Genomic DNA, 27507 nt, shown 5'->3' with positions numbered 1-27507 from the left:
CACATTTACACTCTAATTCTCCTTCGCTTGGAAAAACTCAGGTTTCTAAAGAGCAAACGATTGATGGTGATTTCCAGCTCTGGCACTATCTGAGAGAAGCAGTCTCTGAGAAATGGGGCCAGTCAATTGGAGACTAGTCAGCCAGTCTCAGAGTTTGAAGGGGCAAAACCATGACCCTATGTAGTGAAGGCACTCCAAGAGTTTTCTGGCTCACTTACAACCAACATCTAAGATGATTCTCTTGCCAACCTTCTGTCCTACTCCTCCATCATGGCTTCCTTTACAATAGTAGAAAAGGTTAATAATAGAATGAGGAATTATAGAAGGTTGTAGGTTATATATAGCCAGGCAAGAAGTAGAGAGGGAGAATAATGGAAATAGTGTGGAGAACTTGGGTAGGATCCTTTTATGCTGCTTAAAGCATTAATTTCTCTTAGGCTAAGGTCTCATGATGCCTAAATATCAGGGATTATTGGCCTCTGGAATTTACAAGGAACCAAACAGGCTTGAGAAGGGTGGAACAAATTTTACTTAGTTCTATGATTACTGCTGACAAGCTAGGATCTCAAGCTGTTTGCTGATCTTGGACTCAGACTAATTTCGGGTGGGAAATACCTAAACCTTAAGGAATTCTATTAAGGGATTTTATTATTACTAACTTTTACCAATCTAAAAGAGAACTCCCTTCTGATTTCAGACATTCAATTTTCAAATGTGTCCTTTCTGGGACAACCACCTCTATTTCTCCACATTCTTCCATCACTAGATGTAAGTACCAAAACAGAGGGGCACTTCGACATTCACATTTCTCCCTTACCTGCTTTTTCCCCCTCTGCAAATGAAAGAGGTTTATTTTGTAAAAAAAAATTTTAATTTGTGGAACTTAACTGCAAGTCACAATAAAAAAGAGATACTGATAAAAATAGCCCACTACTCAAAGAATATTTTGTAAGCTTTCTGGCTCTGAAAAGATCTGGAAAGCCAGGACCCAAATTTTAACTGGAGAATAGCAGGATTAAGCACCACACAAGTACCACATATTCACACATTTACTGAATACATCCAAAATTACACAGAATCCTTCCCCTATCCATCAGCATTAAGGCTTTCCCCCACCCACCTTTTCCCTTTTTAGCTGAATGTCTGTGAAGAAAGATTTAAAAGTTATTTAAAGCCATTTCTAAAATTCAAGTGTGATGTCCCTTAAAAGACAGATGACATTGCTGTTAATACACCCATCAGAAAAATCTTAATGCTGCTAACAATGGTTCCCAAAGATTAATCTTAGAAAAAAAAGAACTCTAAAATTGATGACTAGAAGATGGAGTAAGAGTAAGATAAGTGAACATTTCAAGTGTATAGTTACATTTTATCTCAGCAATTATTAATTGCAGTATACTTACCACCCAGTTTGCTTCTGAAATAATAAACAGATCAAATTGATTTATGAAGCACTTAATGTAAAATCTCATTTATTCCTTACCACAATGCTTTTCTTTACATTTCTATCTCCACTTTACATACAAAGAAACTAGATGGCCACTTCCCAAATAATAACCAAATTATTAATGCACACTATAATCAAGAACACGGAATCTGGAACAAACCAGAAATGTACTCAAATTTTGCTCCTTCCATTCTTGGATTATATGACTTAAACAGATAGTAGAGAAATCTGTACACAAGGATTTTTAATTCAAAACTGAACCCCTAAGTGTTGAGGAAGAAATGGGGAAAAGAAGGGGTGGAGGAATATGCAAAAAATTTAATCTGTCAAATGAGACATTCTACCATTTTGAGTCTATCTTTACTTTCTATTCTATGTGATAATTATAGGGTCTAAAAATACCTAAAAGGAAGTGACCACTACTATGATCTCTTAGTAGTATCTTGATGGTCTGGTATCCTATTTGTTTACATCGTTGCCTATGTTGCCTCTTTGACAAAGCAATATGAAGCAGTTTACACTAAACCTCACCTCTTTGAACAGGTCAGGGCACTGGGGAGAAGTTTTCAGGTTAGTGCTCTGGAATCAGGAACCATTTGGATAGTGCTTGTATGATAGGGTCATGGACAATTGGAAAGCTGCCATATTAATTGGTTCAGTGAAATTGTTACTGGAATCAAGAAGCAAGTATATCAGTTAATTATTGTCACTAAATTACTATGTATAAAGGACACAAGAACGCAGGGGCATAAAACCACAAGCCTCTATTTTACAAATCCTTTATAGAACTAGGTCATCCCTTTCTCATTCTGCAGATCTTTAGACCTCTCTGAACTACAGGACTTTCTGGAACAGACTTGAGACACAAAAGGAAAAATAGTAACACTCAAGGCTTGATATCAAAATTGGTGCCATCACTTCCACTACCCATTTTTTTGATCAAAACAAAAGATCAAGTCAAGTTAAAAGTCAGGGAAGTAAGTACTCTGATCATAGTAGGGCAAGGACAATAATTCTTCTAAAAAAACTAGTTAATAATTTAATCAAATACATTTCATCTCCTTGGCCACATTATTCATATTTCTTTACTATGAAAAACATATCCATCGCCATCAAAAAATATCCAGAATTTTCACCCAGTCATTGTATCATGCAAAATCTTCTGACCTAATAATTTGTTCAGAGAGGAACTGAACTATCAACTACAAAGACAAATCTTCTTTCACCTACAGTATATGAAATGCTATAACATGAAGAGGATCATAACACCCACCAATCCTATCCCCCCACTCCAGACACACACACACTGAAAAAGAGGAAGACTGATCCTTAGCAGTTCTGAAATTCCCATTAGTCAAGTATTTGTGGCTTGGAAATAGAAAATGCTCTGGGTTAGACCTTGAAATGTAAGAGAGTACTCAGTCCACTGTTTTCAGTAGCTCCTGGCTCTGTCCTCTGAGACATCCTTTTCCATTATTCTCCTAATCTGCTTCTGAAGAGGACACTAAAACTTACCTTTCTCTTTATGGTTAAGACATTTTCTAAGTTTTTTCCTACAGAAAACTGGGGAGTCAGAGATTATTTTATCATTCTATTTCCTCTCTTAGTTCAGGCCAATAGTACTGGAGTGATATCAGTCTCTATAATTTAGCTTATTTTCTATGTATTTTTGATTATAGTTCATGCTGCTTGTCTGGGAGATAACACTTGGCTGCTCCCACAGGGAGCTTAAGGTTTATTGAGCCACTCCTACAACAGAGCAACTGAGGTACAACTAATAATCCTATATTGCTTTTCTCTTTCCATTATGTCATTTGTATGGTTTATTTAGCAATGTCCTTTTTGTATAGACACAGGAAGACAATTGATGCTATGCTATGTAACTGTAGAACTGTAGCACTGTCCTCCCATTGTTCATCGATTTGCTTAAGAAGGCACCAGTAACGTCTCGTGAGACTTGTCACTGTTTTTGGCATATCGAATACACCACGGGGAGCTTGCCAGGCTCTGCTGTGCAGGCGGGATACTCTGTAGCTTGCTGGACTCCCGAGAGGGACAGAAGAATCGAACCAGTGTTGGCATCATGCAAGGCAAATGCCATACCTGCTGTGCTATCACTCCAGCCCTATGTAACATGGGAGTTAATTTACTCCAAAATAATATTTACTCCTGGGCATCCATATTTACTTGACTTAAGCCTCAGTTGCCCTTAGTTCCTTGCACTCCAAGAGCAGGGTTCTGAAGAGGGACTGATGGACCCAAGGCAAGCTGTGAGCTACCCTGATATTGAAATGGGCCAGGCCAAGCACCATAATACTTAAATATAATTTAAGAGCATGATCATGGACAAACTCTGTCATGACCCAAAAGAGGTAACTGAATAAGGACCTTGATGGGATTAGGAAAACTGACCTGGCCTGAGGAATGTGGTCTGGAATATATAGTGAGATGTCCTCAGGAAGAACCAAACTTTAAGCTTGCTATCTATTACTGTGTTCAGACAAAATGGAATTGCTAGAAATATTGGAAGTAAATTTACTACGACTGTTTAAATGGATTATTAGCTGAGAAAAGAAGAGAGCAACACACCCTGGATGGAATCCCGCCCTTGAGCAGATCTAGTAATCTGGAGTAACCAGGTATGCAGGAACCCATGACAGATCTCCAAGCTCGCTGCTTGGATTGGGACAAGGCCTCCTCCTCCCAGCTCCCCAGTTTTCTAGTAGCTTGGCAGACACACCCACAAACCGCCCTCCACCCCCCCCCCCACCCCCGGCACCATGTAATCTCTTCAACGGACAAGACCCAGATACTATAACTAAAGCTCCTGGAAGAGAGCACCGCAGAATCTCCTGACCCCGCACCACGCTGTCTTCACTGGGGCACTGGGGGAAGGGGGGTTGAGTCTCCCTCCCCACCCCAAGCAGAACCCCCAGCAGATAAAAAACCTCCAGAACCCAACCATCGCCATACACAAAGCCACTCTCCACATGCTTGGATGCCCTCACCCAAAAGGTGATGAGCCTCATTCAAGAACCTTAGATGAGATTTTGTCCTTGAATTGATCTCCTGGAGGAGTAGCCTTACCTCTCTTTGTTGATTTGTTAATGTTCAACCTCACCTTTGAATCCCCACCCTACATGATTTCTATATAAACTATATAAGGGTCTGGGTCAGGAGGTCATTGTCAGAAAGTTAGAAGTTCATCAGGAAGTTACAAGGTTATACGGTTAGGGTCTGAAGGTCAGTCATCAGAGAAGGCGAGTCGGATCAGATCAGATGGTCAGGAGGTCATCATCAGAAGTCACACTGTCACAGGGTTAGAAGAGGTCAGGAGAGAGAGAGAGAGAGAGAGAGAGAGAGAGAGAGAGAGAGAGAGAGAGAGAGAGAGAGAGAGAGAGAGAGACTGAAGGAAAAGTCAGAAGATTACAAGGTTGGCACGAACAGGAGACAGAGACAGAAGGAGCACAACGGCACACATAGAAGCAGAGCACAAAGGAAGAAGATAGAAAGAGCACAGCAACGAAGAGAAGACAAAAAGAAGGCGAGGAGGAAAACAGACTTTGGAGACTTTGAGATCCGCAAGGAGAGTAGGATGATAGAACTCTGATAACTGAGACTATGGCGTAAGGATGACTATGACTGTGCCTTAAAGGGAGAGATCAATGACATGGGGGGAGTCCTCCTGTTGCCTGTTGTCCCAGAAGAGCCTGGGGAGGCCACTCCCAATCCTCTGAATGCTGTCTCTGTCCTGCCTCCGCGTCCTTCTTGCACCCAGCCTCCGCCCGGGCCTGCCACAGCCCACAGTTCCGTTTTTCATTTCTTATGTATTATATCGCGTGTTGAGTTGTGTGAGACAAAAAAAACCTCAACACATGTCAAAACCATGCACTTGTTGTTATTTTGTTGTTTTATTTTGTTTTACAAAAGATATACTTCTTTCTCCAGATTTAACTACTAGCATATTGGGCACATCAAGTTGTTATAGTACTACGGTTTTAAGTTTTGGAGGTTTTGTCCAGCTGAAAGATCTATTAAAGCTCACTTGGTAATATTTCACAGTGTTATAGCTATTCACCTTATTAGGTTTTTATCCTGAGGCCATGTTTTCCTGCAAGCCAGTTGATTTTGGTTTTAGTCTCTCTTATTATCATCCTAACCACCTTAGTATTCTATTATGTAGATGTACCATGGTTTCTTTATCCAGTCATCTGTTCTTGAGCACTCAGGTTATTTCCAGATTCAGGCTATTGTGAATAGTGCTTCAATGAACAAAGGAGTTCAGATGGCATTTCTGCTGTGTGTTATTTGGGCTCCAAAAGCATATTCCCAGAAGTGGTATTGCTGGGTCAAATGGGAGCTCAATTTCTAGTTCCTTGAGGAATGTTCATATTATTTTCCAAAAAGGTTGGATCAGTCAGCATTCCCAACAATAGTGAAGGATAGTCTCATTCTCCCTGCATCCATGCCAACACTGGTTGCTCTTGTTCTTTTGGATATGTACCAGTCTCTGTAGTGTGAGATGATATCTCATTGTTGTTTTGACCTGCATCTCCCTGATGATTAGTGATGAAGAGCATTTTATCATATGCTTTCTTTTTTATATAATTTATTTATTTATTGAATCACTGTGGGAAAAGTTACAGAGCTTTCAGGTTTAGGTCTCAGTCATGTAAATATCAAACACATTTCCCTTTACCAATACTTATTTTTTACCACGAACCCCAATAGAACCCCACCTCCCACCCATCCCAATTCGTGTGGGGATTTGTTGTTCCATATGAATTTGAGGAGTGTTTGATCAATTTCTTTGAAAGATGTCATAGGTATCCTTATAGGAACTGTATCGAATCTGTATATTGCTTTGGGGAATATTGTCATTTTGACATTAATTCTCCAAATCCATGAGCAAGGGACAAGTCTCCATTTCCTTATGTCCTCTTTTATTTCTTGAAGTACCCTTTTGTAGCTTTCTTTGTACAGGTCCTTTACCTTCTTAGTTAAGCTGAATTGTTTTCTAGCCTTTGAGTCTGTGTTTGCTCTGACTGTTCAAATGTGTTTTTTTGTAAGCAGCAGAATGTTGGAGTCATGTTTTTAATCCATTTTGCCACTCTGTGTCTCTTAATTGGTGTGTTTAGACCACTTACATTGACAGATGATTGTCATGGGGTTTTGTGCCATTTTTCTGCAGAAGTTTGTTGTGTTTGTGGGGTTTATCTTGTCTTACAGTAGCCCCTTCAGTTCTTCTTTTAAGGTTAATACCGAGAGTATTCGATATGCCAAACACAGTAACAACAAAGTCTCCAATGGAGACGTTACTGGGCCCGCTCGAGCAAATCGACGATCAACGGGAGGGCCTTTACCTTTACCTTTGAGTCCCTGAAGTTCCTTAGCTGTTGTTAATTCTTGAAATTGTGTCTTTCCTTCAAATCTGAATAAGAGTCTAGCCGGATAAAGTACTCTTGGAAAGGAATTCATTTCATTGATTTTTTTCACTATATCCTACCACTGTATTCAGGTCTCAAGGGTTTTGTCTGATAAGTCTGGTGTAAATCTAAGGGATGCTCCTTTGTTCATGATTTCCTTTTTAGATCTTGCTGCTCGCAGTATTGTGTCTCTATCTATGCTATTTGTCATTCTGATTATGATATGTTGTGGAGTCTTTTTATTAAGGTCTCCTTTAGCTGGTACTCTTAGGGCTTCTTGGATGCCTGCATTTTTCCAGCTCTGGAAACTTTTCAGTAGTGCTGTTTTAACTGTTACTACATCATTGGGGTTGCCTCCCTCTGCCTCTGGTACTCCGATAGTTCATTTGAATACATTCCATATGTCTCTTATCTGCCCTTGGGCTATTTATTTATTTATTTTTATTAGTGAAACACCATGAGGTACAGTTATAGACTTACAAATTTTGTGCTTGGGTTTCAGTTACGCAATGATCAAGTACCCATCCCTCCACCAGTGCCCATCCTCCACCACCAGGGGTTCCCAGCATCTCTCCCACCCCCCATCCCCCCATCCCACCCTGCCTCTGTGGCAGGGCATTCCCTTTTGTTCTCTCTCTATACTTTTGGGTCCTGTGGTTTGCAGGAGAGGCATTGAGTGGCAATCATGTTTGGTCTATAGTCTACTTTTGAGGTCTTTTTCCATCCTCTTTGTTGCCTGGATGCTTTCTGAAGCTGATCTTCAAGCTCACTGATTTTGCCTTTAGCTAGTTTCATTCTACTGTTGAGGGCATCCACTGAGTTTTTGATTTCATCTGCTGAGTTTATTTTATTAGTGACACTTCTGTTTGTAGTTTTCTTATTTCTACTCTCATTTCCTCCTGTATTTTATTGGTTGCCCATTTCACTGTTTTTTTTCCATATCTTCCTGTATTTTATTGGATGTCCATTGCACTATTTCTTTGAGCTCATCAAACATCCTATTTCATCTCTAAATTCTTCATCAAGGAGATTATGTATGTGGGTATTCCTTCTTGGGGCTTCAGGGCTCTTTTATTTATATACTCCTGGTGTTGGGGATCTGCATTGTTTCCCCATGATGCTGTGGTTGTATGGAGGTGGTTCCTTCTAGTTCACAGTCAGTGTCCCGCTCTCCCTGCCAGGGAGGACGCTGGGTGAGCTTGGTAGATGGTGGTCTCCTCTTTCCCCTTCAAGAATATTATCTTCATCTTTGGTGCTCTGTGTGACTTGTGTGGGGTTTCTAACACTGATTCAGTGACGCATTCTTTTAGATTGGGTTGTACAGACTCTTGTCTTCACCATTATTTTGGTGAGTTTCAGTGCTATTTTGATTGAGATAGACTGGTGAACTACTGGTCTAATGTGGTTGGGGTAGCTAAGCTGCTCTCCTAAGAATTTGGTATAGGAGGGGAAATAAACCTTAGCACAGAAAATTTAAATAATATATCACAGGTCTCCCAACTAGTAGATAGCAGCACTAGGATCTGAAGGAAGGCATTCTGGATCCACAGACTAACTGCTGGACTTTGGTCTGATATATGTCCTGACTCGACTATGGGATATTTACCAGTAGGAAAATTTGTCAATTGAGTATCATTCTCAACGCAAAAGACAAAGACATAAGTTGAAAACTTTGATCCTTTTTTCTAGGAATATTCCATCTTTTTCTAGGAATATTCCATCTTAAATTTGAAAGTCCATATTCTTATATGTATAGAGGCCCTTTCTATCCTTTACAGACATCACTTACCTAAGTTACTGTTCTTAAAATTTACTTTAAGCTGCTCAAGGGCACAGAAGCTTTAGTGGAATTTCCAGACTTTAACAACTTAGAACAACAAAGAAGAACTCAGTCTAGAAATGTCTTTGTTTTACCTATGAAATCTGACATTCATGAGCAGTCTGTTTCACTAAGAATAATTAGCTGTACATGATTAAACTAATCTTTCAGAGGGAGGTTTATCTTAAAAATACAAATTGTAGATAAAATTTTTCTAATATAGTTCTAGTCATCTTTATAGCTGATTTTAAACCACTGCCAACCAACAACAAAAAAAAAAACAAAAATGGGACGAATTATTTCTTGAGATATCATTCAGGATGTGTGGACAGCAGCATATTTCTATGAAAGATTTTTTTCTGATGGACTGTGGAGTAAATTCAGCTACAATAAAAAAGGAGAACTCAACTTTCACTCTTGTATGGCATTTAGAATTTAAATATGATGTGATAACACTATTCCTACTCACTTTGGTTTTATGGTTTATTGAAATGCACACTATAGTAATGAATAGCTTGAAATCCTTGCTGAACTCACACATTAGGCCCCAATGTGGTATTTATCCTGTTTCTCATCTGTGTGTCCTACCTCAGTGAATAACACATGTGAATACCTGAAGTCTGTTGGCATCCCTAATTCTTTCTGTCTCATCCCTATATCCAATCTCTAAACCCTACTACTTTACTGATGTCAATTTAGAATCCCCTGAGTTCCCAAGATTACCTGTAAGAGGCCCCTAATTCTAGTGCCACTCTCTCACTTAATTGTCCACTTTTCAGCTTTTATGATCTTTCTGAAATATACACCTTATTCCATTGTTTAAAGATCCTTACTTGATCCTTACAACTATGAGTTCCTTGCTCCTATGCATGGTCCTCCCTTTTGTGGCTTAATTTCTCACATTAGGCATTACTTCAGGGAATTCAACTAATAGCAAGTGCCAAAAATTCTCTTGCATTTATTCTCGCTTGTACTTTGGAACTTGTTTTTATAATCTTGGAATGCCCTTTCTCCATCTCCTGACCCAAGAGAGAGAGATGGGCAGGGAAATATACAAAGCTGAAACTTGAGATGTGTGTGTATAAAACAAGATCTAGAAAGACACAGACATGGAATGTTAAAAGTAATTAAAAAAAAAACTAAATAGAACCATTTGAGTCTGCATAAAACCACACAAGTCTGGAGTCTATTGGGTCAGCGAGTCATGTCCAGGCAGGTCCAGGCATACCTCAACAAACTCTGAAACATCTACCTCTGGGAACAAACAATCAGCCATCAAGATGGCCCAAGGTGGAAAACTTAATCATGGCTCTACTCATTCTTCATCAATTTGCATATTTTTGCAGCAAATGGAACTAGACTGACTTTGAGTTTGATTTGTATCCTAGAACTAATTTAAAATTCCATTTGTGTGTGTATATGTCCTCCCCATTTGACAGCTAAGAACAAGATGTGGGGGCGTTTCTTAGATCCATGTCTGGATTACAATCCTAAATCTACATTAAATGCCTCTTTAACCCATCTTTACAAGGTTGAGTCCATGTTTAACACCTTTTAGAACTGTTCATGAAGAATCCCTGAAGAATAAGGTTTCAAGGGAGAAGAGAGTGGTATTTCAAAAGGTGTACTTAGTATGCTTATCTCGTTATGTTTTATTAATTTTTTTCTCATTCTCACTTCCAGAGATACGATTCAATGAAAAATGGTATAGGAGTCTGGTCTTACAAAGACCTACAAACACTCTACTAATTAGGCATTTTTGGCAATTGTAGTTAAATGACTATTTCTTTTTTTTTTCCTTTTTGGGTCACACTTGGCATTGCAGAGGAGTTACTCCTGGCTCATGCACTCAGGAATTACTCCTGGTGATGCTCGGGGGACCATATGGGATGCTGGGAATTGAACCCCGGTCAGCCGTGTGCAAGGCAAACGTCCTACCCGCTGTGCTATCGCTCCAGCCCTAAATGATTATTTGTAATATAAAAAGGAAACTGGCTTTTTTTCTTTTTTAAGAAAAGCTCCAAATCTATTGTATATGTTTTTTATTATTCCTTTTTATTTTTGTAATTGCTTATTTCCACTATAAAAACATTTTCTTTGAGTATAAAATATTTGAGTGATCTCTAAAGATTATGAGTCTATAACAAATTCAAGTAAGTCACATTTGAATAGAGGCTAAATAATCATTTCAAATCATGTATTGTACAGCAAACGTCACAAAACATTTAAAAGTTAAGACAAAAAATCTACAAACACAGATGTCAGAATTTCTTAAATTTTAACTCTTTAGCATTAGTTTTAATAGTATTTAATCAGCTCTCAAGAACAATGGATATTCTCAAAAAAAAGTAAAACATCATTATAAAATAAGTTTTGGTATAATACATACATATTCATATAACAATTAAATTTTTGGGAAATTAAATTTGTGGGAAAATTAAAGATATAAATATTTTGTAATAAACTTTGGAAAATAAAGATAATGGCCTAACATTCAGACATCAAAGCATCTATTTCTTTAAACTTATTTGTTATATTTTCAATACATTCTCCAGCTTTTAATTGTAAGCCATCGATTATAAGATCGTCCTCTTCAGAGTGGTTTTCAAATGGACTGTCTGTAGAAGTTTTGGGAATGCATAACTGAAAACAATCACATAACTCATGAGAATAACATTAAATTTATCTGGACACCAGGTTTAATTATTTGAACAAAACATATACCAGACAATAATTCCTATAACCACAACTGTTATGCAAAGTTTGCTATTATGCTGGCAACAATAATTCTTACATATAGTAAAGTATATTATATAAGCATAACATTATTTTGTTTGTGTCTCTATTCTTTGATACTATAAAATTTTAGTTTTAATTTTGTGCTTTGGAAAAATGTGATAATTACAAATCTGTGAGTTTGATATGTCCTTAGTTTATGAATTATTGTTTATAGATTACAACTTAAAACGGTTTAGTTGCATTTTGTGGTCATCTTCTCATAAACATCTACATTATTTACAAATAGAGATACTTTGGCAGAGTATAGTGGAAAAAGAACACTAATAAAAAATAATGCTCACATACATATAAGATTTATAACTTCAATTTTCATTCATGGTAAAATTAACTTCTCATGAAATATAAAAGATACTGCATACATGTAGATTACACAGATATTTTCATTTATCAAAAATGTGCCTTTTAATACAATAATTATCCAGTTAACTATCTATTTTGTATGAGGATTATTTAATTTGTAAATTATTCAGATGAATTTTATGAAAACCTAAAATTAATTTCCTACCATTGCTGACAAGTAAGGGCATGTCAACCAGTATTAATTTTAGCTAAACAAAAACATAATTAGGATGGTGACTTCAATGAAAAAAATGACCCTATGAAAGTGTATCAATGACAAATAGAAATGAATTTTGATTACAAATGTGTTTAGACTTTTTTTCATGTTACTACACTTATCCACTGGTTAAAATGTTTGAGAGTAATCAACTTCACACCTCATATGTGAAATGAACATAAACATAAAGTTTACAATTCTGAAAATAGGTCAAAGAATATCTGCTCAGAAAATAAACATGCCCAGATTTCAGATTTATCAGGTGGCTCTTTTCAGTGTATTTAGCTTATAAGAAATTACTTTTCAGTGTATTTAGCTTATAAGAAATTACTTTTTTCCTAAAAACAAAACACACCTGTTAAATGTGGTTACTTTTGGAAGACATAGTAACTTTTTCTTATGAACTAAATTTTAAACATAAAAGAAATTCCCGATGCAATCATTTCTTTTAAATTGAAAAATTTCCAGTTTTGATAGCTAATTTCATTGTTATTGTCATTTAAAACTGAACAAGGGATCAGTATCCTGAACCTGGCACAAATGCCAGACTTCTGTACCTCAGTGTAGAAAACCGGCTGTAAGCCAGTCAGCAGGAGGCACTTACTTGTCAGCCAGCAAATTAAAACTGTTGATTTATATATTTTTAAACACTTTTTGAAAGCATTTATTATTAAAATTGGAAACAAAACAAAGGTCTTTGCTGATAATATACCGTATTATACTGTTAAGAAATAAAAAAGCAGACGTGCTTTTTTGTTCTGTCAAGTTACTAGATACATGGCAAAACACAAGCCAATTCTCTGGTTGTAAAAGCTCCAGGACATCTATATAAAAATCAGCCCGGCTGTATGTTTAAAAAAATCAAACTACAAAGACTGAAAAACATTGCACAGAACCATTTGGTGCTCAAATCAAAACATGAGACAAAGACTATTGGTTTGAGTATTAACTATATGTATATAAGATATAGGTCAACAATCTACAGATCTTATATAATAAGAGACACTGTAGCACTGTAACACTGTCCTCCCATTGTTCATCAATTTGCTCAAGTGGGCACCATATGTACATATGTACACATATAAATATACAAAAAGTTTCCCCTCTCCCAAATATATAAAAACAGTTTTAAGGTTCTTAATAAATAGAAAAAAATACTTAAAACACAGCACATTCAGGTGCAAGTTGGAATCACTTGTGCTGATTAAGAAAACCACAATATTTTTCAACTCTTAATAAGAGTTATAACTTCAAATTTAGGGCTGGAGTGATAGCACAGCGGGTAGGGCCCTTGCCTTGCAAGAGGCCGACTGGGTTCGATTCCCAGCATCCCAAATGTTCTCCCGAACACCGCAGGAATAATTCCTGAGTGCATGAGCCAGGAGTAACCCCTGTACAATGCTAGGTGTGACCCCAAAATAAAAAAAATAAAGAAAAAATATGTAACACATCGATTTCTTTTACTGTAAATTCTATTTCTTTTTGATTTGAAAGATATATTTAAACATTCCTGCCCTTGAAGTTCCGAATGAAATCTTGCAATTGGGTAGTATACCAAAATGTGTAAACTGCCATGTCCACTTACAAATCCAACCTTTCTGTCTGTGAAAATAGTCTTGAGATTAGGTAGTTGCTTAAGTGAGAATGTATGAGAAGAGACACTGTTAGCACTGTAGCTCTGTCCTCCCAATTTTTCATTGATTTGCTCAAACAGGCTGGAGTGATAGCACAGCAGGTAGGGTGTTTGCCTTTCATGAGGCCCACCTGGCCAACCTGGGTTGGATTCTTCTGCCCCTCTCAGAGAGCCCAGCAAGCTACCGAGAGTATCTTGCCTGCATGGCAACGCCTGGCAAGCTACCCATGACGTATTCTATATGCTAAAAACATTAACAACCAAGTGCAAAAATTTGTAAGTCTGCAACTGTACCTCATGATGTCTCACTAATAAAAAAAAATTAACAACAAGTCTCACAATTTGTTGTGAGACATTACTGGTACCCGCTCGAGCAAATGGATGAACAACGGGAGGACAGTGCTACAGTGCTCAAATGGGCACCAGTTGTTACTGTGAGGCCTGAGGCCTGTTAATGAACGAGACAAGGGAGATTTCCCAGTCAATTGCTTTTATTCAGACCCCTTCTGACTGTCAAGACTGCCAGCAGCCAGCAGGGGAGAGGTCTCTCTGTAGTTGTATCCTCCCAATCTTTCTTCATTCCAACCTCAAAGATCTAAGAAAAGCTGCTCTCTTCAAACAGACATTTTTTCCAAAGTCTGATAGATGTATTCTGGTTTCTCAATAGGCTGCTGGTTTATTATTCACCTCATGATAATCAGAACTTTAAGGAGTGAAATAGGTTTTTTTTATAATTAAAAATGCAGATTAAGGAATCTGATATTTCTATGTAGGCCTAAAAAGAGTAACTACCAATACTACCTTTTCTGCTCTATTTACTTTTTCTCCATGTTCCTCTTCAGATTCATCAGGTGTCGCTGCGGGTTCTCGTGCTTGCTGTAGCATTTGTTCCAGCTCTTTCAGTAAAACTTCTATCTCAGAGACAACTAAGAAAACATCAACAATATAGTAAAAAATGTTGTATTTTAAATAATTTCATAATTATAATTCATAATCTTAACCATTCCCCTGAAGTAAATCTAAATTTTACAAGATTAAAAACTATCTCACAAGTTGACATATGGCACTCTGCATGATACAAATTTATTATAAATTTCCATGTGAATTTTTTATATTTATTACTTGAAAAAATTGTTCTTGCTACATGTAGACCACAAAGTATTCCTGAAATAGCAAAAGTTCACTACAAATTATTTTATATTTTGTTTTAAAAAGTCAGGATCCAAAAGCATAAATCATTTATAGATTAAGGGTCAGCATTTTTTTTCTATAAATGACTAGAGAAATATCACAGACCATTTAATTCTGTTGCTATAGGGCAAACCATATACAAGTATATAAACAAATGAGAGTGGGAATGTTCCAATAAAACTTTAGATACAAAAATTGAGAAAAAATTACTGAATATGGGCCACAGTTTCAATGTCACTAAAATTATTAAAACTATGATTTTGAAAGTGAAATATGTGTGATTAACTGACTAAGTTAATCAGAGGAGAATCGAGTCCTAAGCTAAGTATCAATATCTTAATTGTTCAATAATTTAAAAAATTTTACATATTATACCTGTGAAAGATGTTTAGCAAATTGCCATAAACATATGAAGCGGGAAGAAAAATTTGGTTATTCATTGAATTGTACCATAATTGAAAAAATAACTGCTACTATAATTCAATAGACTCAACTACTGATAAACAATATGTAATCCTAATTTCAATAAAACAATTTAATTTAATAAATTTATTCTGAGATTTCTTCACAACCTTGTTTTAAGCTGTTGCTACTTAATACTTAATTATCAAATATACAAGGTGCTATTAATTAAATACATTTTGATTACTAAAATGTGTTTTTTTTCAGTTTTATATGTGAAGTTACCAGATCCTCATCAACTGTTCAGGTAGGAAAGTGGATAGGAAAGTGATAAATTGACAGAACAGCACAGCAGATAGGGCGTTTGCCTTGCCACATGGTCAACTCAGCCGACCCAGGTTCGATTCCTCCGCCCCTCTAGGAAAGCCCAGCAAGTTACTGAGAGTATCCTGCCCACACAGCAAAGCCTGGCAAGCTACCCATGATATATTCGATATGCTAAACATAGTAATAAATGTCACAATGGAGACGTTACTAGGCCCGCTATAGCAAATCGATGAATAACGGTAAGGCAGTGAGAGTGACAGTGACAAATTTATTTTAATAAAATTTAATAAAATTTTGTTAAAGACTCTTGATGAAGTAAAGATCAAGGCAAGGAGATCACATGTGACCTGATATCCTATATTACAGAGATACAGCATTTAAGATGTGCCTCTGTGATTCAAACAGAAAAGCTTTGAATACATGCCTGTTATTTTCCACTATGGTTTCAAACTGAAATACCAACTCCTATTATCCACTCTATGGGTTGGAGAGATAGCACAGCGGGTAGGGCATTTGCCTTGTATGTGGCTGACACGGGTTCGATTCTGCCGTCCCTCTCAGAGTCTGGCAAGCTACGGAGAGTATCCTGCCCGCACAGCAGAGCCTGGCAAGCTACCTGTGGCGTATTCAATATGCCAAAAACAGTAACAACAAGTCTCACAATGGAGACATTACTGGTGCCCGCTTGAGCAAATCGATGAACAATGAGAGGTCAGTGCTACAGTGCTATTATCTACTGTTCATTGGCAGGTCACCAAAAATCACATGAAGTGAAGCTCATGGAACGTGAAAAGAGATTCAAGCAGAACACATATCCTAGTTCTAAAATATTATCAATGAATGTATGTAAGATATTCCAATTCACGCCTGCCTTAGATTAGCTCCTAAGCACTGGTATCTATAGCATCAGGGCCAATGCCTCAGCTTCCAAAAATTTCCACTGTCTCTGGCTCCTTTATAAGAACTGCATCCCTCACCTGTGTAGCCAGCCTATCCAGTATTAGGAAGCCTCTGTGTGCTTGTCTATTTAGAAAATGCCCTTGACAACCTATTATCAATATTAATGGATTCCTTCTAGGAGTATTAAACAGGATCTGAATTTTTCTGTATCATGCTTTGCTTGCCTTGAGTATTTTAAATTCAAACAACAATTTTTTTAATATTTACTATGAGAAACCAAAACATTGAAACCAAAACAATGAGTTTCTCTGGGCATGTATCTTTCCCAGTGGATATTATAGAGAACCTGTTTTGGAATTCTCCCCGGTACAGCCCCTTGACCACTAGAGATCGCAGGGCCCTGGGAAAGCTCTGGGTCCTGTCTTCTTTGGGAACCCGGCTGTTGCTGGGGGGAACCTGGCATATTCAGAGAATAACATAGATTAACTGGCCTTGCTATTGCTGGCAGCCAGTGGCTTGGGACATGGGAAGCAGACATCTTTGGGTGTTAACAACACTTCAATCTTGCCTTTTCTTCAGTTCCAAGGACCGTGCTCCAGCAGCTGCTTCTCAGCCATAACAAACTCCTTCCTCCCTCCACCATCTTTTCACTAGTGCACATAGGCATAGTCCTTCCATCTCTATTTTAATAACTGCCTTTCCTAATAAATTTTGTCATTTGACTATGGCCCTAGTGGGTGGCTTTGTTCTGCTCATGCTATAAACATGAATCTTTGAGCATCTGTTGCTTTAGGTTCCTGGGCCCCCAGAGCCATAGGACAGCTACAAAACCTGTATAGATTGAAAGAATCTTTCTGATAAGCCATTATTCCACTCCATAAAACCATCACCTAGCAGGGGAAAAAAATTAAAAACAAGGTTGAGAGAGACAGTTTGAGGAGATAAGGTGCTTGCTTTACACAGAGCTAACCCTGATTGAAGCTGAGCCTCCAGCAGTGATCTTTAAGCAGAGATAGGAATAAGCCCTAAGCCAGGAGTGGCCCCCAAACAAACAGACAAACAAACCCTTGGTAGTCGATATATTAATTGGATCTACATAATTGGGGGAAAATTTTTAAAAAATATACATGTAACACCAGATCTACTAATTCTGATTTTTCTATAAGAATATATATTTTTAGGGGCTGCAGTGATAGTACAGCAGGTAGGGCGTTTGCCTTGCATGCGGCCAACTGGGGTTCAATTCCCAGCATCCCACATGGTCCCCCTGAGCACCGCCAGGAGTAATTCCTGAGTTCAGACCCAGAGGTAACCCCTGAGCATTGCTGGGGTTACCAAAACAGAACAAAACAAAAGGAACATAATTTTTTACTGAAATTAATTTGTTAATAAAATTAAGTTCTCTTTATAAAAAAAAAGTAACCTTGTACTTAACAAGTAACTATCTTCACAAACTCCCCATTCCCATTCACAGATGTTATATTTTCCTACTTTTCAATCTGAGCCTATGGAAATTGACACTGACATTTAATGCTCTATTTGGATGATGGATTTTTGAGCAAAGCTGCAGGGAATAAAGGCTCACAAATATCTTTATATCTCTATCACTAGACTAAAATATAGTCAATTTATGGTAATGAATATCATTGCTGAACGACATTGTAGGCTCTGTATTTTCAAGTGATTTTGGAAAATATGTACACTGACATTTGATCAAAGCAGAAACAGAAATGTATGGCTTCATAAATCAATCAGGGTTCTTAACATCAACTTAACTGATGCCAAATTCTTCCAGAGCAATAGATGGTTTTCTTTCCTAAATAGGTATTTCTATATTGTACAGATGGAGTTCAAAAATAATTTTTAAGAGATAGCAGTTACTGTAATCTACAAACTAGGTTATCAAAATTGGTCAATGATATCCCTCAAAGAAGAGACAGAATGAATGCCTCTGCTGATTGCATGACCAATCATCTTCTATCAATACTGATTATCCTTTAGTTCCCCTGATTTGTTTCAATTTGTTGTTGAGAGTAAAGTGGTAGCATTACAGCTGCTCTAACACTAGGAGAAAGTTAAAGATACAAAAGAAAAGCATATATTTATATATAAAGTCCATATTTGGTTTTAAATTAACTTTTGTAAAATAAATCAGTGTTGTTTTTTAATTCTTAGTTTAAAAAAGTAACGGTTTTAGTAAACTAGCTACTAATTTTAAAGTTTTCAAATATGTATTTGTGGACTTTAGTTGAAGAGGGTTTGGGTCACACCCAGCTGTGATCAGGAGTCACTCCTCAGAGGTGACCTAAGAATACCAATATTCTAGATACAGAAAATTGAATCTTCAATAACAATATTCCAGATGTTCAGAAGGACATATACAAGAGATTGACAGAGATTGAACCTGGGTTGACCAAGTGCAAGGTAAGTGCTATCCTTCCAGCTCCTGGACTTTAAACATCTGCTTTCTTTATATTGAAGCTGGGACTAAAGATAATTAAGAATGAGTGTTTATATATAAATCTTTTTTCTATTCAGACTTTTGGAATTGTCTACTCCACCAAAACAACAAGGTACTCACCAGCAAAAAATAGCGATACAAAGAAACAACTGATAAAATTCAAAGATAAAAATTGAAATAAATTCATTAAGAATGATATAAAGGGCAACAACTATATTTCACAAATGCTTAAACCAGCCATTGTTACAATGCCAAAAAATATCTGCTTAATTTTAAGCTTCCTGAAACTGAAGGCCATCAAGCAAATAACTGTACATTTTAATTAATATAAATTTAATCTAATTTTGGAGATCTCAGCCTGCACAGTTTGGGACTGGACCTGTCAGTAGCTAGACAGTTACACCCTCCAACTGCCGTGTAACCCCAACAACGGCCAGGATCCAGAGATTATCACAACAAGCTACAATAGCCGCGCGACTATTTATTTACTTTTCTCTAAGTTTTCAGGGTACCTTAAATATCCAACCCGCACGGCAGAGCCTGGCAAGCTATCCGTAGTCTATGCCAAATAGACCAAATTGATATGCCAAATCCAGTAATAAATGGATCTCATTTCCCTAACCCTGAATATGCAGAGTCGAGAAGGATATGGAAGGAGAGGCTGATAAAACACCAAGGCGGACATAGGCTGCCAAAACACAGAAAAACAAAAATGATTGTCTGTACTTTCAATGCTCGTACGCTGGCATCTGCTGCATCCATTGAAGACCTTATGGTACAAGCGCGAAAGATCAAGTACGACATCATTAGTCTGACTGAAACGAGAAGACATCAATCCCATCATGCTGTTTTCGACACTGGAGAAGAACTGTTCCTTGGAACATGTGATAAAAGAGGCATCGGTGGTGTTGGTATCCTTGTCAACACAAACTTAGTCACGAGCATTGATTCATTCGAATGCCTAACAACCCGAATCGGATGATTACACTTGAATAAATGTGGCTCACTACCGGCAGTTTCTATCTTTGTTGTCTATGCACCAACATCCAGTTATGGTGAAAGAGAAACTGAGAAATTCTACATGGAGCTGGAGAAGTTCTATAAAGAAGATCACACCTTCTACAAGATCATTGTCGGTGATTTTAATGCCAAGATAGGACCAAGAAGATCAGTCGATGAACTCGACATCGGAACCCATGGCCTGGAATGGAACGAACAGGGTGACAGACTGTCTGAGTTCATCATGTCAACCAAAACCTTCCATGGTAACTCACAATTCCAAAAGGCTGAATCTAAACGTTGGACATGGGAGTCTCCCGATGGACGGTTCCACAATGAAATAGACCACATCATATTCAATCGGCGGTTTTGCCTAACCGATGTTGCTGTTGTCCCAAACTTCCAAACGGGATCAGACCACCGTCTTCTTCATGCAAAATTCTACCTCACAGAACGAGGAGAAAAGAATACAAGGTTTAAGAAGAGGACTCCCAGAACAACCACCAACTGGGAGCTCTTTGGCTCTGTTGCAGCAACATGGGAAGATGCCATCATTGACAACATTGATGAGGAATACGATCGAATGATTCAGCACCTCCATGATTGTGCAAGGAATGCCAAGAGAGAGATAACCACAAAAAACCGTCTTTCTTCGAACACTCTTGAACTTATTCGCCAACGTGGCTTGGCACATGCCTCAGGCAACCACAAGCGAAAATCCGAACTGGCAAAACAGTGCAGAGAAGCCATCAAGGATGACCTCAAAAACAGGAGAGCAGCAGTACTGGTAGATGCAGCAGAAGCTGGGAAAAACATTCGTAATGCCCGCCTGTCCTTCACCAACTACAAAACCAAGATGACTGCCCTCCGACATCATGATGGATCTATCACATCTTCCAGAAGGGCAATGGAGAAGATTATTCATGACTTCTACTCAGATCTCTTTAATAGCCACATCCACTTGACCACATACCACATACCACATGATGGATATGTCGTTCCCAATGTTCTCCCTTCTGAAATCCAACATGCCATCTCGTCGATAAAGAAACAAAGAGCACCTGGCCCAGACAAGATCAGACCTGAACACCTGAAGAACTTACCATCAGTACTCATCAATACATTGGCTCGACTCTTCACACGCTACCTGTCTGAATGCAAGGTTCCATCCCAATGGAAACCCAGCAGGACTGTACTGCTATACAAGAAAGGAGACATCCACGACATTGGCAACTATCGCCCAATCTGCCTATTGTCTGTCATCTACAAACTATTCACTCGAGTCATCCTGAATAGGATTAGCAGAACACTAGATGAAGGACAACCATGTGAACAAGCTGGATTCCGAAAAGGATTCAGTACCATCGACCATATCCACACAATAACCAAGCTCACTGAGGTATCTCGGGAGTTCAAGATGCCGCTCTGTCTAACGTTCATTGATTTAAAGAAGGCCTTTGATTCTGTTGAGACGGAAGCGGTCATGGAAGCCCTAGCCAATCAGGGCATACAAACTCAATACATCAGGATCCTTCGTGAGCTCTATTGCGGATTCACTACCAAGATCTCACCATTCTACAAAGAAGTAATCATCCATATCAAGAGAGGGGTTCGGCAGGGTGATACCATTTCACCAAAACTCTTCAGTGCCACCCTCGAGAACATCATGCGACGACTGGAATGGGAAAACATGGGAGTGAAGATAGATGATCGGCAACTACACCACCTCCGCTTTGCTGATGACATCGTTCTAATAACACCAAACATCAGCCAAGCGGCACAAATGCTGAACGACTTTGTCCGTGAATGTGGAAAGGTCGGACTACAGCTGAATCTTACGAATACAATGTTTATGAGAAACAGCCTTGTTCCTGACGCTCCATTCGCTCTCAACGGAACCACCATCTCCGAATGCAACAGTTATATATACCTAGGTCGAGAAATCAACATGATGAATGACCTGGCACCTGAGTTGCGCAGGAGGAAGAGAGCGGCTTGGAATGCCTTCAAGAGCATTGAAGAAATAACTAAAAGGACAAAGAACCTCCAGCTACGAGCACATCTCTTTGATTCCACTATTCTTCCTGCATTAACATATGCCTCAGAGACCTGGACCCTACGAAAACAGGATGAGAACGTTATTCGGGTCTCTCAAAGAGGAATCGAAAGAACTATGCTTGGAATATCACGATTCACTCAAATGAGAGATAGAATCTGGAGTTCTGATCTTCGTCAACGCTCAAGAATCAGGGACGCTGTCTCATTTGCCAAGACATCAAAAATCAGATGGGCTGGACACGTAATGAGGTTTACAGACAACCGCTGGACTAGAGCCATTACTGATTGGATTCCACGGGACATCAAAAGATCACGTGGACGCCCACCTATAAGATGGTCAGACTTCTTCGTCAAGACCCTAAATGATCGGTTTGAGGCTCTGCATGTTCCTAGAATGAACAGATACCATTGGGCTACGCTAGCACGCAACCGGGATGAATGGAGACGTTACTGGCACCCGCTCGAATAAATCGATGAATAACGGGGATTAAGTGATTAAGTGAAGAAGTGATTAATCTAATTTTAAGTGATATGATTTTAGTTAGGAAGTGATATGACTTAGTTAAGTGTCCCCCCAGTTTTCCCATTGGGAGGATGGGAGCTATAATAATATATAGCACATATAGAACCTGTGAGAATTAAATACACATATATTAAATTCTTAGAACAGTGAAGACAGTAATTGTCTTATGCATTGACTTTTGCTATTTTATTATAATAGATTAATTTACTAATAATTAAATATTTAAAATTAAATAGTATTTTTATAATTATTGATTTATGGGCTGAAGCGATAGCACAGTGGTAGGGCATTTGGATTGCGCGCAGCCGGCCCTGCTGAGTCAGGTTCAATTCCTCCACCCCTCTCGGAGAGCCTGTGTGGCAAAGCTGGCAAGCTCCCCGTGGTGTATTCGATATGCCAAACACAGTAACAACAAGTCTCACAATGGAGATGTTACTGGGCCCGCTCAAGCAAATCGATGAACAATGGGAGGACAGTGCTACAGTGCAGTGCTTGATTTATAATGTCACTGTCACTGTCTCCCGTTGTTCATCAATTTGCTCGAGTGAGCCCAGTAACGTCTCCATTGGAGACTTTGTTGTTACTGTGTTTGGCAACGAATACATCATGGGTATCTTGCCAGGCTCTGCCATGACGGCGAGATACTCTTGGTAGCTTGCTGGGCTCTCCGAGAGGGGCGGAGGAATCGAACTCGGGTCGGCCATGTTGGCTGCGTGCAAGGCAAACGCCCTACCACTGTGCTGATTTATAATAAAAATATTAAATAATATTCCTAGGAAGATATTTTTTAAAGAAATTTGAGTATGTAACTATATTACACAAATAGCCGTTTCTTAGATTCAATGTTTTTATTTGTAGGTAATCATTTAATTATTATACAAATTTCCCCATTAATATTCAGAGACAGGTTCTTTCACTGCTGAATGAGAGTTTCTACTGCATCAGTTTGTTGCAGAAGAAGAAACTCAAAGATGAAAAAACTTGGAGAGGTAAAGTAGTTGCACTTAATTAGCTCTCCTCCTCATTTATAACTAAAGCAAACAGAACTAATCAGCAGAGCATAAAACTTATGAAAGAGGAAGTCGGGGCGGAAGTGCTTGTGGGCCGGCTTCTGTGCGGAAGAAAAAAAGAATTTCTGCCTCACTTGTCAAGATTTCAAGCATCCCTCACTGTCCATCTCTCCCAGACCAGGGGCGTGCCCTGCTGTTGAAGTACAGCCCGCCCCCAAGGGCCTGGGTCCCTATCTGGGCATGCGCAGCTAGAACCAGCCCCTAGAAAGCCGGTTTTCAACCCCTGATCTGCGTGGGACGGGCACAGAGGCCCAGCTCTGGGCAACAAAGCTGAACGGCTCCAATTCCAACAGGTACAGCCCGCCCCCAAGGGCCTGGGTCCCTCTCTGGGCATGCGCAGCTAGAACCAGCCCCTAGAAAGCCGGTTTTCAACCCCTGATCTGCATGGGATGGGCACAGAGGCCCAGCTCTGAGCAATAAAGCTGAACGGCTCCAATTCCAAACAGGAGACATTCCCAACTCCTCGCCTAAGCCAGGGACTCTTTCCGGAGCTGCGGCCGCTAACGTGGCCGCGAAATATTTTCCCACTGCATATGCCATAGGAACCATAAGCTACCTTCTTAGATGGAAACTTCTCTAGTTTAGCTCAGCCACTAGAAACACAGTAGCCAATAATTCATAAGCCTATCTTAACTCACACTGCATATCAAGCAGAATAGTATCAGTGAACGTGAAGGACTAAACCACACCTCTCACAATGGTAAAGCAATGCAAAAGCCCACCAAACATTCATATTAAAGAGTCTAGCCCAGATGACACCAACAGTACTGTAGTGTTAGACAACCTCTCTGACAAGGAATTCAGAAGGGAGCTACTAAGGATGCTTAGGGAATTAAAAGAAACAATGGAAAGCAATGCCAATAGAAGACAAGAGCATTTGAAGGCAGAAATGAGGAAAATGCAATAAAAAATGTCAGACCTGAAAAATCTCGTAGGCAAATTGAAAAGCTCAGTGGAAGGCCTCAGCAGCAGAGTAAGAGCAGCTGAGAACAGAATCAGTGAGCTCGAAAATGAAGTTCAGAGACTCTCCAGACAAGAGCAGAAAATGGAAAAGAGACTCACAATTCGGGAACAGATGGCAAGAGAAGATCGTGATGAAGCCAAGAGGGGTAACATAAGAATTATTGGAGTCCCAGAGGGACAGGAAGAAAACCTCGATGAAGAAGAAACTGTCAAAGACATCACTGCTACAACATTTCCAGAGCTGAAGAAAACTTGTGACCACATTCAGGAGGCCCGAAGGGTACCAGCTAGAAGAAATCCGAATAAAAATACCCCAAGACACATTCTGATCAAAATGACCAAAACCTTAGACAGAGACAAAATTCTGAAAGCAGCAAGATCGAAGAAAGAAATCTCTTACAAAGGAGCATCCTTAAAATTCACAGCTGATTTTTCTGATGAAACCCTCATGGCCCGAAAACAGTGGTGGGACATAGTGAAAAAACTCAATGAAATAAATGCCTCCCCAAAAATACTTTTCCCAGCAAGACTCTCATTCATAATAGAAGGAACAACACACAGTTTCACAGACAAACAACAGCTCAGGAACTTCATAGACTCAAAACCATGGTTCCAAGAAAAACGAAATGGGCTACTTTAAGGCAAGAAAGGCCACTCAAATACACCAAATTTTAACAGAACAACGGGACAAAATCCCATAACAATAATCTATCTCAATGTCAATGGGCTAAACACACCAATTAAAAGACATAGAGTGGCAGGAAGGATTAGAAAATTGAACCCAACATTCTGCTGCCTGCAAGAAACGCATCTCAATAGTCAAAGCAAACACAGACTCAGAGTCAAAGGCTGGAAAACAATCCCACAGGCAAACAGCTCCCATAAAAAAGCTGGGGTAACCATCCTTATATCAGACCACATCGATTTCAGAGTGAGGAAGGTCATAAGAGACAATGAAGGCCATTTCTTATTGATCAAAGGATCTGTACAACAGGAAGAACTTACAATAATAAATGTATATGCACCTAATGAGAGACCAGCAAAGTACTTAAAACAACTACTCATAGATTTGGAAAAAGACATCAATAGCAACACAATACTAGTGGGAGACTTCAACACTGCTTTGTCACCTCTTGATAGATCAACCAGACTCAAGCTTAGCAAGGACATACTTCATTTGAGGGAAACAATGGAAGAAAGGGACTTAGTAGATATATACACGACACTTCATCCACAAAAAGCTGAATACACATTCTTCTCAAGCGTACATGGAACATTCTCCAAGATAGACCACATGCTGAGCCACAAAACATGCCTCCATAAAATTAAGAAGATAGAGATTGTATCAACAATCTTCTCAGACCATAATGCGCTGAAATTAGAAGCAAATCACACAGAAAAACAGAAAACTAAATCAAACACCTGGAAATTAAACAGTGCACTATTGAACAACGAGTGGATTAGACAGGAAATCAAAGAGGAAATCAAAAGATTCCTAGAAACGAATGAAAATGAGAACACGAGTTACCAAAACTTATGGGACACAGCAAAGGCTGTGTTAAGAGGAAAGTTTATAGCTCTACAAGCATTCGTCAGGAAGGAGGAGCGAGCACACATAAGTAACCTAACCTCACAGCTTAAGAACTTGGAGAAGGACCAAAAAAAGGAGCACAACCCGAACAGGAGAAAGGAAATAATAAAACTCAGAGCAGAGATTAACGAAATGGAAACCCAAAAAACAATCCGAAAGATCAATGAAACCAAAAGCTGGTTCTTTGAGAAAATTAACAAGATCGATAAGCCTCTAGCAAAACTCACAAAGAAAGGGAGAGAGAAAACCCTAATAAACCGAATCAGAAATGAAAAGGGGGTCATTACAACAGAAACCACAGAAATTCAGAGGATCCTCAGGGAGTACTTTGAGAAGCTTTATGCCACGGAACATCAAAACCTCGAGGAAATGGATAAATTCCTAGACTCCGACAGACTCCCAAGGCTGAAGCAAGAAGACCTGGGATACCTGAACAGACCTATCACCATCAAGGAAATTGAAATGGTAACAAAAAGTCTCCCCAAGCACAAAAGTCCTGGACCGGATGGATTCACTAGTGAATTCTTTCAAATCTTTAAAGAGGACTTACTCCCAATGCTCTTTAAGCTTTTCCACGAGATTGAAATATCAAAAACACTTCCGAACAGTTTCTACGAAGCAAATATCACACTGATACCAAAAGCAGACAGAGATACCACAAAGAAAGAGAATTACAGGCCAACATCCCTGATGAACACAGATGCAAAGATCCTCAACAAACTACTAGCAAATAGAATCCAACTACTCATCAAAAAGATCATACACCATGACCAAGTAGGATTCATCCCAGGGATGCAAGGATGGTTTAACATTCGGAAATCAATCAACATAATCCACCATATCAACAAAAGAAAAGATAAAAAGCATATGATCATATCAATAGATGCAGAGAAAGCATTTGATAAGATCCAGCACCCCTTTATGATGAAAACCCTAGCCAAAATGGGTATAGAAGGGACCTTCCTCAACATAATTAAAGCCATCTACCACAAGACTACAGCAAGCATCATCCTCAATGGGGAAAAACGGAGAGCCTTCCCTCTAAGATCAGGGACGAGACAGGGATGCCCACTCTCTCCACTGCTGTTCAATATAGTACTGGAAGTACTTGCAATAGCGATTAGGCAGGAAAAAGATATTTAGGGCATTCAGGTAGGAAAGGAAGAAATCAAGCTCTCACTATTCGCAGATGATATGATACTATACTTAGAGAACCCAATAACTTCCACCAAAAAACTCCTAGAAACAATAGACTCGTATAGTAAAGTTGCAGGTTATAAAATCAATACCCAAAAGTCCATGGCTTTCCTATACGCAAACAGTGAGAGAGAAGAAAGCAACA

At 38.8% G+C, this 27507-nt stretch overlaps 1 protein-coding gene across 1 annotated transcript in view; it reads right to left on the bottom strand.

Annotated features, from left to right (window-relative positions):
- Positions 1 to 11129: 11129 nt before the first annotated feature.
- ZCWPW2 (zinc finger CW-type and PWWP domain containing 2) overlaps positions 11130 to 27507 on the bottom strand; it is a gene marked incomplete at its 5' end in the record, with an annotated part of 99115 nt that continues 82737 nt past the window's right edge. Inside the window, 2 exons of the mRNA XM_056129501.1 lie at positions 11130 to 11335; positions 14482 to 14606. Of these exons, the coding sequence (XP_055985476.1) occupies positions 11180 to 11335; positions 14482 to 14606 (281 nt within the window). The remainder of the gene's footprint in view (positions 11336 to 14481; positions 14607 to 27507) is intronic.

The sequence above is a fragment of the Sorex fumeus genome, unplaced genomic scaffold (assembly GCF_029834395.1).
Source record: "Sorex fumeus unplaced genomic scaffold, SorFum_2.1 ptg000072l, whole genome shotgun sequence".
NCBI classification, from domain to species: Eukaryota; Metazoa; Chordata; class Mammalia; order Eulipotyphla; family Soricidae; genus Sorex; species Sorex fumeus.
Note: the sequence above shows the minus strand (reverse complement) of the source record. Positions and strands in the feature narration are given on the sequence as shown.